This window comes from Myotis daubentonii, chromosome 13, assembly GCF_963259705.1.
Source record: "Myotis daubentonii chromosome 13, mMyoDau2.1, whole genome shotgun sequence".
In the NCBI taxonomy this organism is placed as follows: Eukaryota; Metazoa; Chordata; class Mammalia; order Chiroptera; family Vespertilionidae; genus Myotis; species Myotis daubentonii.
This window is the reverse complement of record NC_081852.1, coordinates 20,418,327-20,432,446: the sequence shown is the minus strand read 5'-3', so window position 1 is coordinate 20,432,446 and position 14,120 is coordinate 20,418,327. Positions and strand designations below refer to the sequence as shown.

Here is a 14,120-nt window from a genome sequence, read left to right as displayed (position 1 = left end):
TAGGAGGCCACAAGCAGACCCACCACAGAAAGGACAGAATTCAAGTTTGCTGCCAAGCTTTCTGATCCTGAGAAACAGGGACGAAGACAGTCCTATTTGCACAAGCCCTGCCCTTCTCAACTCAGTGTTTTACTGGTGTTGTGTTCTAGACAGAACAAACATGCAGAGTGGATGTTCCTGACCTAAAAGAATGTTAGATTGCAGGGTCACTGAGGTATAAAATGAATATGGAGTTAGTCATCCTTTGGAGGCCAGGGCATGAGACTCTTGTCACACAAAAATGTCAAGAGGGAGTGTATAAATATATCTGGTAAATTACGTGTGTAAAGTATGTAAAGGATCCAGGAGAGAAACAAAATGAGGAAGAAAAAATGTGTGTGTGTGTGTGTGTGTGTGCGCGCGCGCGCGCGCAAGTTTAATGAAGTGAGACTAGAAATAGGTTTACTATATAGGAAACGATATGCTTAAGAGTAATTAGTTGAACCCTTCTCAGCTACATTTACTAGAAATATTCATGATCCACAGAAGCTGACAGGAAGATGACATAAAAGATCACAGACATAGGGAGTCATGGGAATGTAAGTGGTAGTGTTGGGGAGATAATTACAGATGAGTAGGTGTAGAGAAATAGGAATAATGACATCTGGAAAAATAGTGAAGGCGAGGAGCTAGAAAACAGGCTGCAGTTCATGATAAATATTTGAAGGCTAAACCCTTACTCTTGCTTTGCTTTTTCATATACTTTTTCCTGATCTTAAAGACTTGCTGATCGGACTTGGATAATAAGTCACATTATCAGTGAACCATGACCTTGAAGCAGACCCCTTTCAAGTTTTCTTGCTCATGTCAATGAAGTGTGTACATCACCTAACCTGGTTATTCTGGAATGCTTAGGCAGATACTCCATTGAGTTGAGTCATAATTGGGAGCTGACTTCAATGTATATTTTTATTTTTTTTTATTGCTTAAAGTATTACAAAGGGTATTACATATGTGTCCTTCCCCCCCCCCCCCCGCCCTTGACAGTCCCCTAGCCTCCCCTATCCCCCATCAATGTATATTTTAGTAGGGAACCTAGTTAGGTTTTCATGCTCCAGGAAATCTGCTCTGATTAGTTGTAGCTGAAAAAAAGATCAACCTGTTTAAAGGCTTGGCACAGAAAACAAGTCTTTAGCGATGTAGATTCAGTGACTATGTTTTTACAATTACAAAAATAGCATGCAGGTGGGGAAAAGTTAAACCATTCAAAAAGGTAGCTATCCTTTAAAATTCACCAGTTAATGTGTTTTCTTGTTTATTCTTCCAGAAATCACTATCCAACCATCTAAATTATATATGTATAGATAAAACTTTTAAAAGTATTATTACTTTCTTAAAAAGTAGAGATGGGTCACCCAGAAATTGAGCCAAACCACTATGCTCAATTAATATTTGACAAAGGAGGCATGAGCATGCAATGGAGTCAAGACAGTCTCTTCAATAAATGGTGTTGGGAAAATTACACCATACACAAAAATAAACTCAAAATGGATAAAGGACTTAAACGTAAGATGGGAAACCATAAAAATCTTAGAGGAATCCACAGGCAGCAAAATCTCAGACATATGCTGAAGCAATTTCTTCACCGATATCGCTCCTAGGGCAATGGAAACTAAAGAGAAAATAAACAAATGGGACTACATCATAATAAAAAGCTTCTGCACAGCAAAATAAATCATCAACAAAACAATAAGTAAGCCCACTGCATGGGAGGACATATTTGCCAATGTTATCTCCGATAAGGGTTTACTCTCCAACATTTACAGGGAACTCATACAACTTAACAAAATGAAGATAAACAACCCAATAAAAAAATGGGCAACGGGCCTAAATAGATATTTTTCGAAAGAGGACATAAGGAAGGCCAAGAGACATATGAAAACATGCTCAAAGTCCCTAATTATCTGAGAGATGCAAATCAAAACGACAATGGGGTACCATCTCACACCTGTCAGAATGGCTATTGTCAAAAAATCAACAAATGACAAGTGCTGGTGAGGATGCAGAGAAAAAAGAACCCTCATGCACTGCTGCTGGGAATGCAGACGGGTGCAGCCACTGTGGAGAACAGTATGGAGTTTCCTCAGAAAACTAAAAATGGAACTCCCATTTGACCCAGTGATCCCACTTCTAGGAATATATCCCAAGAAACTAGAAACACCAATCAGAAAGGATATATGCACCTCTATGTTCATAGAGGCACAATTCACCATAGCTAAGATTTGGAAACAGCCTAAGTGCCCATCAGCAGATGAGTGGATGAAAAAACTGTGGTACATCTACATAATGGAATACTATGCTGCTATAAAAAGGATGGAACTCCTACCATTTGCAACAGCATGGATGAACCTGGAGAGCATTATGCTAAGTGAAATAAGTCAGTCAGAGAAAGATAAATGTCACATGTCTCACTCATGTGGAATATAATGAACAACACAAACTGATGAACAAAAACAGATCCAGAGACAGAGAAGCATCGATCAGACCGTCAAATCTCACAGGGAAGGTAGGGGAGGGAGGGGGAAGGGGGAGAGATCAACCAAAGGACTTGTATGCATGCATATAACCACAACCAATGGACACAGACACCAGGGGGATGAGAGCATGAGCTGGAGGAGTGGGGAGGCAATGAGGGGGATAAGGACACATATGTAATACCTTAATCCATAAAGAAAAAAAAGGTAGAGATGGGATAATTCTTTTTTATTTTTCAATTACAGTTTACATACAATATGATATTAGTTTCAGGTATACAACATAGTGATTAGACATTATATAACGTAAGTGATCAACTCAATATGTCTAGTACCCATCTGACACCATACATAGTTATAATATTTTACAATTCATTTAAAACTTATTGCATATATTCAGTTACAGGGTTATTCTCTAATTTAACCAATTCCCTATTGGAAGATATTTAAGGTTTCTTCAACATTTTATTTAAAAAGTTCTGATATTTTAAAGTTTTTTTTCCTAGTTGCTTTACCATCCCTTATAAATTTTATATCTTTGGACTCGCAGTCGTTCTCAACCTTCTGGCCCTTTAAATACAGTTTCTTATGTTGTGATCCAACCATAAAATTATTTTCGTTGTTACTTCATAACTGTAATGTTGCTACTGTTATGAATCATAATGTAAATATCTGATATGCAGGATGGTCTTAGGCGACCCCTGTGAAAGGGTCGTTCGACCGCCAAAGGGGTCGCGACCCACAGGTTGAGAACCGCTGCATTAGAGGATCAGCACAGTGTCTGACGTAGCAGGTAGTTGATAAATATTAATTCCTTTTCCCTTCATGTATACTTTTTTTTTTTTTAAAGGCATGAGAATGACTTTCTGTTGCACTACCTACACTTTCTCCTTCTGAGGCCTGGTCAACCAGCCAATGTGAGATATGTCCTTTGCATATATGGAAAAGATCTTCTTTATGAAGAGACAACTGACATTTGTTTAGATTAGTTTCTAGCCCTGGATTATTATAACTCAGTTTAGTCAACGGATCCTCAAATTACACAGCTTACCTGTGGTGCATCAGTGGTCTTATCTATGTAGATAAAAGATGGCACATTTTGGTAAATAGATAAGAAGGTTTTGGTAATCCCTCCAGTTTTAGGTTTATGCACTTAAAAATCGCACCCCTATTTATTGTGGTTATTGTGCAAATGTGCAGAGCTAAATCTCAGTACTGCAGGATGCACGTCTAATTTTTATACTTTGAAAAATAGAGAAAACAGCAATTCCAATAGAACTTCTCAAAGTGTAAGATGGAGATGGAGGGCACAATCCTGATTCACAGACATATTTGAGGAAGGCACTGGCAATAGAAACAAAACTAAAATTCATGATAATCCTAGTAAGAAGGTGTGAAGGGAAGAGAGAGAAGACGAAATGGCACTGGCACAGCATGGGTAATACCTAAAATGCAGATGAGATAAATATAGATGGATGGAAAACAACTGTAAGTGAAGTTGTTTCCGGAAGGTCAAAGATTTCCAACTAAGGGGATTAGTGTGTGCAGCTGTTAAATGGGAGGCTCATCTCATTTTTAAGCTCTCAGGTCTCACTGTTGGACAATAAATGCCTTTTGGGTGAGTGTCTTGATAGTCTCATCCTAACCAGCCAATCATTTTACTGTCCTGGAGTGGGGTGGAAGGATTAAGCTAACCAATATTTAATAACTCTTGGTCAAAAAAGTACCATTTCAGTCAAGCTTTAAAGAATATTATTAGAACAAGTGATAAAATAAAATTGTGTTTGTGTGTTTTGTTGTTTCTTTATCACCTAAGGCTACCCTTCAAAAGTGTTTTCCAAAATTAAGAATAATACTTTTATTTGCTTACCAAACTGTTTTCCTGCTCCATATTTCCAAAGGAGTATGAGAACTAACCAGCTCATAATAAAAACAGACAAAATTCTCTTCTGAGGAGATTCAGGAACCCCAAATCTTATTTTTTACAGTCTTTAATGAGCTCTCAGGATGACCTTGTTTCTTGTGGAAAGGAATATTTTTCAAGAGAAAGTGATCAATGCTATTCCAATACATTTTCTAATGCCTAGTTTAGCTAAATTATGAAAATTCATTAAAATAACCTTTATATGATTTTATTAATTCTCAACATGTTCTGTTTCTATAGTTTAATAAGTTCACACAAGGTCAAAGAGGGTAAGAAAATAGAGTAGTGCTTCTGGAGAGTGTAAGAATATCAATACTAGTATAAAGTTGCTAAAAAATTAATTGAGCATTTGAAATATATACAGGTCTGTTAATTCATTCCAATGGCATGTACTCATTCTGGGACTTAGATATCATAATCATCCTACCTCTCCTATACTATGTTACTTATCACAGTCATTAGATCACCCTATGATGTAGGGTTAATTTCATCATATCCAAATGCCATCAGTGAATAATAATTCTGAGAATGTTGTTGAGAGTCCCAAGCATGCCTAGTTAATTATTATTAATTTGGTGCCTATTTTGCCGACTTAGAACACTCACACATTACAAAGCTTTGCACAAATATCTATTTTCCCAGTTACCCTTATCATAGCTCTATCCTTGGTGCAGATTAGCCAACTCGAATATGCCATCTCTATTGCTGCTATTCTGAGGGGCTCGGGTGACAATTACCAGTTCCCTAGAATTTGCCCGTAATTGACTATGTCCCACCATAGGTAACTCTGGAAGTGACAGGCAGCCTCAAGTGTGGTTCTCCCGCCTGTCGATTGGACCTTGCAGGAAGCCCCGCCTCACCAACTCAGCCAAGGGCTGCAGTTGGTCGGGCTCCGGTGAGTGGCGGGCCTTAGCTCCGCCCCGGCCGTCCGCTGCGCTGCCTGGGTCGGCGCCGTTTCCAGTTGAGAGATGGCGGCCGCCGCAGGTAGATCGCTCCTGCTGTTCCTCTCCTCCCGAGGCGGCGGCGCGGGCGCCGGCGGCTGCGGAGCGCTGACGGCCGGCTGCTTCCCCGGGCTGGGCGTCAGCCGCCACCGGCAGCAGCAGCACCACCGGACGGTGAGTGAGCGCGCCCGGCGGCTCCGGGGAGGGCGGGGCGGCGCTGGTGTGTGGGAGCTGCCGGCAGGCAGGCCGCCCGGGCAGCGGGTGAGTTACCTCAACTCGCGGCCGCTCCCGGGGTTGCCGGGCACCGAGGGGCCGCCGTGCCCTTCAGGCGCCTGCGGCGGCGACCAGGAAGGGAGGGCGAGCGGAGGAAGCCGAGAGGACGAGGAGGAGGGGCGACGGCGGGGATGTTCCCGCAGGACCGGGGACACCAGGGCGGGGAAGGCAGGGACTTGAACCTCGCGCTGACCCGCCCCCGGTGTCGGTCCCTCCCTCCGGCTTTCCTCACCGCTCTGCCCCGCCGCTCCCGCGCGGAGCTCCGTGCGAGTTGCCCCCTGGCCCCCTCCCCGGGCAGGTTCGGGCGTCCCGAGTGGCGGCGGCTGCCTGTGTGTGTGTCAGGAGAGGGGCAGCGCCTGCTTCGGGGAACTGTCCCCGGAGAGCAGCCCGGACCCGCGGGGCGGCTCCCTGGGCCTCTCTCGGCCCTGCGGGGATGGGCAAGAAGGACGATCAAACTTTATCCCTCTCGGCGACTTCCTGCGTGCGTGGGCACGGGGAGCGGCGCCGGGCGAGGGATGCTGCATTGCTTCAGGAGCAGGCTCCGTCCGCGGTCCTCCAAGGTCCCCGGTGGTCCCCTCGCAGGGCCGGTGCATAAACTTGCTCCGCGCGCTGGAGGGAGGAGGGCGGGCAGCAGGCAGAGGGGAGCGAAGGTGACAAGTTATTCGGAGAGTCTGGGATTTGGTGGTTGTCTTAGTCAGTTATTGCTGTTTTCATTGGCTGGCAGGGATCGAGGAGTTTCTGTCTGAACAGTTGTGTGTGTGTGTGTGCATGTGTGTGTGCATGTGCGTCTGCATGTGCGTGTGTGTGCATGTGCGTGTGCATGCATGTGCGTGTGCGTGTGATTTTTGTCAATTGCAAGAGATCCACTTGCCATGGAGTTCTAGACCTCACAAGTCTGCAGGTTCTCTTCCCTTGCACTTCCTTCTAGACCCATATGTGTTGGTCTCTGGCCAACTCAGAGAGGAGTGCAGGTTTTATGTCCTGGGGCTGACGGCCCAGCCGGATGGAAGAAACTGGTGCCTTTAGCCCTCCACAAATACACGCACCTCTCGTGTGCTGATTGCATGGCTGTTGGGAGGAAACTGGACCGGGGGTTCTCGGAGGGGATAGCCCAAGACCCACGACAGCAGAAAATTAAGTGTCTGAAAGAGCTCTGTAAACTGCAAGATGGTATTGCCATTCTTGGTCATAAGGTATGGACCCTATTCTTACTCTTGTGAGAAAATTGTTCTTCATATTTGCCGTCCTGACATGTTGCTTTGCAGAAGCTTTTGGGTGAGAGCCTAGCTTCTTCACAGTTCAATTGCGATTCGCATGCGTTATAGCCTCCAGTTATGTGTTCTGTTCTCATAAAAACACACGGACACCCAACAATCTGATTGTATTTCCCCCTCAAAGAATTTAAAGACTTCCCAAGTTGTCTTTATATGTTGGTAACACGTCTTCTGACTTTGCACAGTTTGTTTTTAAGACTATCTGGGTGTGGTATGCATGGAGCATTTTTAAATTTGTGCCTTGTGTCTTTTCCACTGTGAGAGTCTGTCAGGCTGGTCTTCCTGGTGTGGGTACTTCGTGGAAGTGTTCTGCTGTGCTATTCTGGGGTAGGTAAAAGTAATGTGCTGAATTTTAACGGAAAGAGCAATGAAAGTGAAGTGTTATTTCTGAAGGGCAGAAGTGTTATGGGAATGGTGACTTGTAAATGAATTTAGAGTTGTAAGTTTTTTTTTTCAAAATTTTACAACTGATTATTTAAAAAATGTAAAAAGGTTTTTTCTTGCGCTTTTATTTTTTGTGATTGCTGTGAAGCCATTATGTATACAGCTGCCTCCATTTGTTATTCTATGATTTCTCACAAGACTCAATTTGAAAGGCATCTCTTAGAGATTTGTTTAAATCTTGATATTTTATGCCTGAAATTGAGGCAAGAATGGGAGAGACTTGGTCAGAATTACACAGCTAATATGAATAGTTCTAGGACTTCCACCCATCCCTGATATTTTGACTCCCTTATTGTGTTCTTGTTATGAAGTGCAGTTGCTCCTTCACATCTCTTTCCTCCCTGACACTGTTTGTTAGGAAAGTATTTCAAAACCCCATGAATGGGAATTCTTCTATAAGGAGGTGTTGGTTTGAGGCACATGCATTAGGTCAACATGGAAACAACTTACTCTATAAAAGTACCTGAGAGACACTAAGGTTGAGTCTTGCATAGGAGACATCCTGTGTATGTGCAGCAGATGGCACTCTGCATTGAACTAGATCACAAGTCCAGCTTGTGCCACTTAATGTTCTGCTGTGGTAGGTATGGCAAATTGGAACGGGGGTGGGGGGACATTACAGTTCTGGTTAATTTTTTGCTTGAGAGGCATGTTTTTTGAAATCCATTTATCTTCAGTTTTGAGAATGAGTTCTAAGCAACACAGTTCAGCTAATTGGTAAATGTAGTTTTGAAGTTATAAAACATAACTCCTCCTCATCCTCCATTAAAATATTATTAAACTGGGTAAATAGGAATTAAAGTACAGGGGCTTATTCAATATGTTTTTAGCACCATCTAGTAATTTTTCCTTTCCTGTTTGGAGCTCCCCAGCTTGTGACTGTGCCTAAGACTGATGTAAAATGTTTGCTGCATGCCTTCCTGTGTGGTTAGTGAAGGTGGCTGCTATTTTCAAGGATGGTTCTTTAAAGGGGGACTGCCTTTCATTGTGAGCTGTGTAATTCCTTTGCTAAATCAAACTGTTTCATCTCTGATTATGACAGTCTGATTGTTGGTATTTCCTAGCGATCAGCCGCTATGTTGAATTACTAAGTCTTGTTTTCTTAAGACTGTCACTGTACTGTTACAGTTTGTGGCTGCCCCTCTGTATTTTACACATTGTATTTCTTTGGCAGAGATATCATTTCAGTTTAAACTGAAAGTTTTAACTGAGGTTACATTGCCTGACACAGGGGCAAATCCCAGTTCTTTAACTGGGTTCCTCATGTCTGGCCCAGCCTTAGTTTCCCAGATCCACCCTAGCGCAAATATTCCACTGCACTTAAGGCAGTATCCCATATATCCATGCTAAATGTTTATGCAGTTTTTACAGCTGAATTTCTGTTTTCATCACCCCTCTAGCCCTAAGGTCCATTTCAGGTTGGAGCCTGTGACCTCCGACTCCTCTTTGAATCTGACATCCTCACCTTGCACATAAGGAAACAATGGGAGCTGAGGGAAGTGATTTGATAAGTTACAGTTGTGGTTAATTACACCTGCCATTAAAATTCTTTTAAATTCAAGTCCTAGTCCTATTCTTGATTTGTGTGGTTCCTGGCTCTTAATTCCTTACTATTGTTTTATTGTGTCCTCTCTGAATTCTGATATATTATTAGAATATATTATTTTCAGGACACAGATTGACACTTGTCTTGTTCTCTAAATGTTTCATTTGTGGTACCTTATCTTACTGGGAAGATAAGGAAAGGACTGTGTATCTTATTACCTTTCTCTCTCAACTCCACAGCGCTGGGTAAATAGGTGACACTCAGACAAGCATTAATTGAATATGTACCCTTTTGTCTGCTTGCTAGTGATAAGGCATACCCCTTCCCTGTTTTGCCTTGTTTAGTGGCCTGTTGCTTAGGTTGTCACATTTGGGTAATTGCTTTGTTACTGCCAGAGTTGTCTTTTTGTATATTGCACTTCTTTACAATGGATTGATGGAGAGGGTGGGTAATACTGGATTAGTTCTATAGTGGTACTAGCTTTCTGTCCAAAGCCAGCAAAAGTATAACTAGCCAGATTACTAGAAATACAGTAGAATCTTGGTTCTTGAACTTAATTCATTCTGGAAGGCTGTTTGAGAGACAATTTGTTCAAAAACCGAATCAGTTTATTCCTATTAAAAATAATGTAAATTGAATTAATCTGATCCAGATCCCCAAATGATTTATTTAAACATTTCTTATATAGAGTACATGTTTAATGTACTGTTTAATCTATAAACACTTTAAAAACAAAAGAACATGAAATATAAGTGAAAACCTAACAAAAAGAAAATGAAATGTACAGTAAAAAGTGAAAATTTACATACACACTAGAACTTACCTTTAATGTTGAGAGCTACTGATGACTGAATATGGAGAGGAGGGACGGAGGAGTGTTATTGTTTAGGAGGAGAGTCCCTTCCATGAAAATGTCAAGTAGCTGTTCATCTGGGGTTCTTTCTTGCTTTTGTCTCTTTGTTCCACTGGAACTTGCTTCAGGCTCACTGGGCCTCTTTCTCACTAAAAACCTATCAAATGATGTTTGTTTTTGTCTGTATTTTAACACTTACCTGACGTGAAACACTGCATTGTCATTGAACAAGTTTATTGCACAGTTTGCTGCTTCTTTGTCAGGGTGATACAGTTATTTCAATAAAACTTCGCATTTTCCCCATTTCCCAAGTATTTCCTGGATTAGTGAAGTAGGAATACCCTCATTTCCCTCCTCCTCCTCTGAAGAGAGCTCCTCAGTTACTGTTTGTTGCTGCTCCCTCTGAAGGTCTTGGAGTTCCTTGGTCGTCAGCTCAGTGTTGTGGTGCTCCACCAACTCATCACATCATCATCACCCATCTTCAAGCCCATGACTTGCCCAGAGACACAGTATCCTCTACAACAGACACTGGCTCATCCTCAGATACCTCAAGGTCTCTTTCAGCAATGGACTCAGGCCACAGTTTCTTCCAGGCTGATTGCATGGTCCTGGAAGACACTCCGCCCATGTTTTGTCTATTAGCCTCAAGCAAGTGAGGATGTTAAAATGTTCCTTCCAGAACTCCCTGAGTATTAAATTAGTTTCAGAGGTCACCTCAAAGCACCTCTGAAACAATGTTTTTGTGTAGAGTTTCTTAAAATTAGAAATGACCTGCTGGTCCATGGGCTGGATGAAGAGGAGTTGTGTTAAGTGTCAAGAACCTAACAGTGAGGAAGCTATACACCTCCATCAACTTGGCCTCCAAGCCTGGAAGGTGGGCAGGAATATTGTCCATTACAAGTGCCCTGAGTGGCAGTTTTTCCTAGAGGTATTTCTTCACACTTGGGGCAAACACTTCATGAATCTACTCAAAAAATTGCCCAGTTCCCCAAGCTTTGCTGTTCGCTCTCCACATCACATTCAACTTGTTTTTCATGACATCACTTTTCTTGAAAACACATGACATTATTTTTCTTAAATTTAGAATGATAGACTATTAGAGGCTTAAATTTAGAGTCCCTACACTCATTCCCACACAACCTAATGTCAGCTGGTCCTTCACTCGTTTGTGTCCTAGCAATGACTTCTCCTCCTGTGTGATATAGGTCATCTTTGGCATTTTCTTCCACAGGAGGGCTGTCTCATCAGAGTTGAACACCTGTTGGGAAACAAATCCCTTGGCCTCTACGTATTCTTGAAATTCTGTCACAAAATTATCAGTAGCTACTTTGTTAGAACTGGCAGCCGCTGCATGCCTCACTATATTATGAATGCCACTTCTTTTCTTAAATTTATTAGCCTTAAACAAATCACTTTCAGCACTCACGCCAGGGGCATCTTCCAGGAGGTCAGCATGCAGCATCTTTGCTTTTTCACATATTAAATGCTGTCACTGGCTGACTGCTTTCATACCCTTAGCAACATCACACCTTTGATGGCCTCTTTATGTATTAAAATTGTGCTAATTGTGATTTCAACATGCCATACTTGGTAGCCAGATTAGACATGACAAACTCCTTTATCAGACTTTGCAATTATTACTTTTTAAAGCTCTATTGCTATTCTCACAACTTTCCTTTTCACTTGACTGCTATCACTAACCTTCTTAGGCTCCATGGTGACCTCCTGTATGTATCCTATATAATAAAGAGGGAATATGCAAATTGACCATCACTCCTCCACAAAGATGTGGTGCCCACAGTGGAGGCGAGGGGGTTTCTGTAACACAAGATGGCTGCAATGAGCCTTAACAAGCAATCAGCAGGGACCTGAGGCTGTGCCCCCTCTTGGCGCCGGGCCAGGGGACCTGAGGCTGTGCCCCATGCCTGGCAGGGCTTGACAGGGGACCTCAGGTCGCGTCCCCCACCCAGCGGGGCTTGAAGGGAAATCTCAAGGTGCGCCCCCCGCCCCAGCGCCGGGCCAGGGGACCTGAGGCTGCACCCCCACTCAGCGGGGCTTGACAAGGGTGGGATCGGCTGGGTCTGGATCTATCCCAATGGGCGGGGGCCGGCCGGGTCTAGGTCTTGCGCGATTTTGAGGCTCACATGGGTAGGTGGGGACTTGACTCTGGGTCCTGTGGTGTGCCCCAGACTCTGACAGGAGGAAGATTTTCATATACATTTTACTAATTTTCTTTCATCTCTGACACTTCTATTATAGAGAAAGGGCAAATAGCAATATTAAAATATTTCCTCTAATTAATCCCCTTTTAATGTGCATGAATTTCGTGCACCGGGCCACTAGTTTAATAATAATAATAAGCAGCAACAAAAGTAAAAAAAACAAAAACACGAAAATATTCACAGAACAGCCCTGACTGGTTTGGCTCAGTGGATAGAGCGTCGGCCTTCGGACACAAGGGTCCCAGGTTCAATTCCAGTCAAGGGCATGTACCTTGGTTGCGGGCACATCCCCAGTAAGGGGCGTGTAGGAGGCAGCTGATCGATGTTTCTCTCTCATGGATTTTTCTAACTCTCTATCCTTCTCCCTTCCTCTCTGTATAAAAAATCAATAAAATGTATTTTTTAAAAAAAGAAAATATTCACAGAACAATTTCCTGATATGTTAACTATGCAAGGTTTAGTGGTAAACTGAGTTGTACTTGCACATTTTCTCCTTTGTTGTCTGAGAGATGTGTGACTGATCATACAGTTAATCAACATGAAAGGGTTGTTGGGTGGGTTGAGAACCGAAGTTTTGTTCTACAGCCGAGACATTTTTTTCTGTGAACAACATGCTTGAGAACCAGTTGTTTAAGATGTCAGACATTCGAGAACTGAGCTTTGACTGTATGTGTTTGAATCAGATTCTATATTTATTGCTGTTTTAATCTCTAAAGTTAAATTTTTAGGTTTCTAGATAAATATGTTTAGAGCAGACTTGTGTTTTAGAAAGCAAGCATCTTTTTACTTATCTCAAAATTTCACTTATTTTGAACCCCATAAAATATTTGAATAAGAAAATAATTTAGATCTGTTCAACAAATTTTGATTATTTGACCTTTTCTTTATCAAGAACTGTACTTCAAAATGAAATCTAAATAGAAAATGCAGCATCAAAAATGGTGTATGTCAAAAGCAACAAATTGAATGTGAATCATTTTGGTTTTGGGGCTGTCTCATGTGTGAAGATGAAATCAAGGAGTCGTCATGGTCTTTTGCAATAGCACTTAATTGATACCATTATCTGAGTAACTGCTGAGATGATGCTTTTATTTCTTTTTATATTGTAACTTTGCAGCCCTGTGGGTTTTCTTAAAAATTACTATTTGTTTTCCTGTGATTAAGGGCAAGATTATCTTTTGAGATCTTGAAATAGCCACTCAATATAAGGAAATCCTCTATTTTTCACTTGACTGATGAATACCATCCCATAGCTCATGGATATATTAGAATTACTGGAATGACATATTATTAGGAAAACTAAGATGAGGATATTTAGAGGTCAGATAGACCTGGTTAAGGAAACAAGAGTGTAAGAGTGGTGAAATGGCTTTTCCCTTAGTAGCTCAGCAAGTTACTATGGAGCTGAAAATGTCTCGTATGTCTCCAGGTTTTTCCCATTCAGTTCTTTTCCTATTCAATTCAATTTCATAATTCCGAATTACATTTTTTAAAAGATTAAGCTGAAACTGGTTTTTAAAAGTGAGTTGGGGTCAAATTCTTCCACTAAGTACCTAAATTAAAACTCAGTCTTGACTTACTCCCTGAGTTAGATCAAGCTTGATGACATCTGTTAAAAACCTGTCCTCTGCAGGTTGAACACAAAAGAGAAACAATGCATTTATTTGTTTCACTGCACTTTTTTAAGTACTTGCAGTGAGGTAACCTGTGTAAAAATTAAAGTTGACTTCAAGCAAAGTAATTTGAATAAGTTTAGTGAGTTATTGACCTATAAATTGTATTCAGACTTGAATTTTTTCTAGTGATAACAATATAACTTGGTAAATTACATCAACCAACTGGATCTAATAGTATGCCCAAATTGAACTTTTTCTAATGCACTTCTGGAATAATTGGATAATATGACATTGCATTTTGATACCTCTCTTAAAAATAAGAGCCTTTTCCAAAGGTTCTTTAATGGCATTAATGTTTATTAATCCAGAAGAGTGGTGTTTACCTTTTATTCTTTGTTTTTATACTTTTTCTTACTATTTATTGTCCACTTTGTTGTTTGGGGATCACTTTTAATAATCACCAGAAAATTGCTGAGGAGCGCATTAGGTGTTTGAGGCTATCCAGAGGACAGTC

General features: G+C 41.5%; 1 protein-coding gene and 1 long non-coding RNA gene across 3 annotated transcripts in view; both read left to right on the top strand.

Annotated features, from left to right (window-relative positions):
- Positions 1-5,370: 5,370 nt before the first annotated feature.
- The window catches only part of MCU (mitochondrial calcium uniporter), a 181,012-nt gene continuing 172,262 nt past the window's right edge, over positions 5,371-14,120 (top strand). The window contains exon 1 of one of the 2 annotated variants that reach the window (XM_059662422.1): positions 5,371-5,552. In XM_059662422.1, coding sequence (XP_059518405.1) covers positions 5,406-5,552 — 147 coding nt within the window. In that variant the 5' untranslated portion in view covers positions 5,371-5,405. The remainder of the gene's footprint in view (positions 5,553-14,120) is intronic. The other variant, XM_059662419.1, reaches the window with a different exon arrangement.
- On the top strand, positions 5,563-12,135 carry LOC132214843 (uncharacterized). Its single transcript, XR_009448361.1, has 2 exons — positions 5,563-6,844; positions 10,081-12,135. It is a non-coding gene; the product is annotated as an uncharacterized LOC132214843 (long non-coding RNA).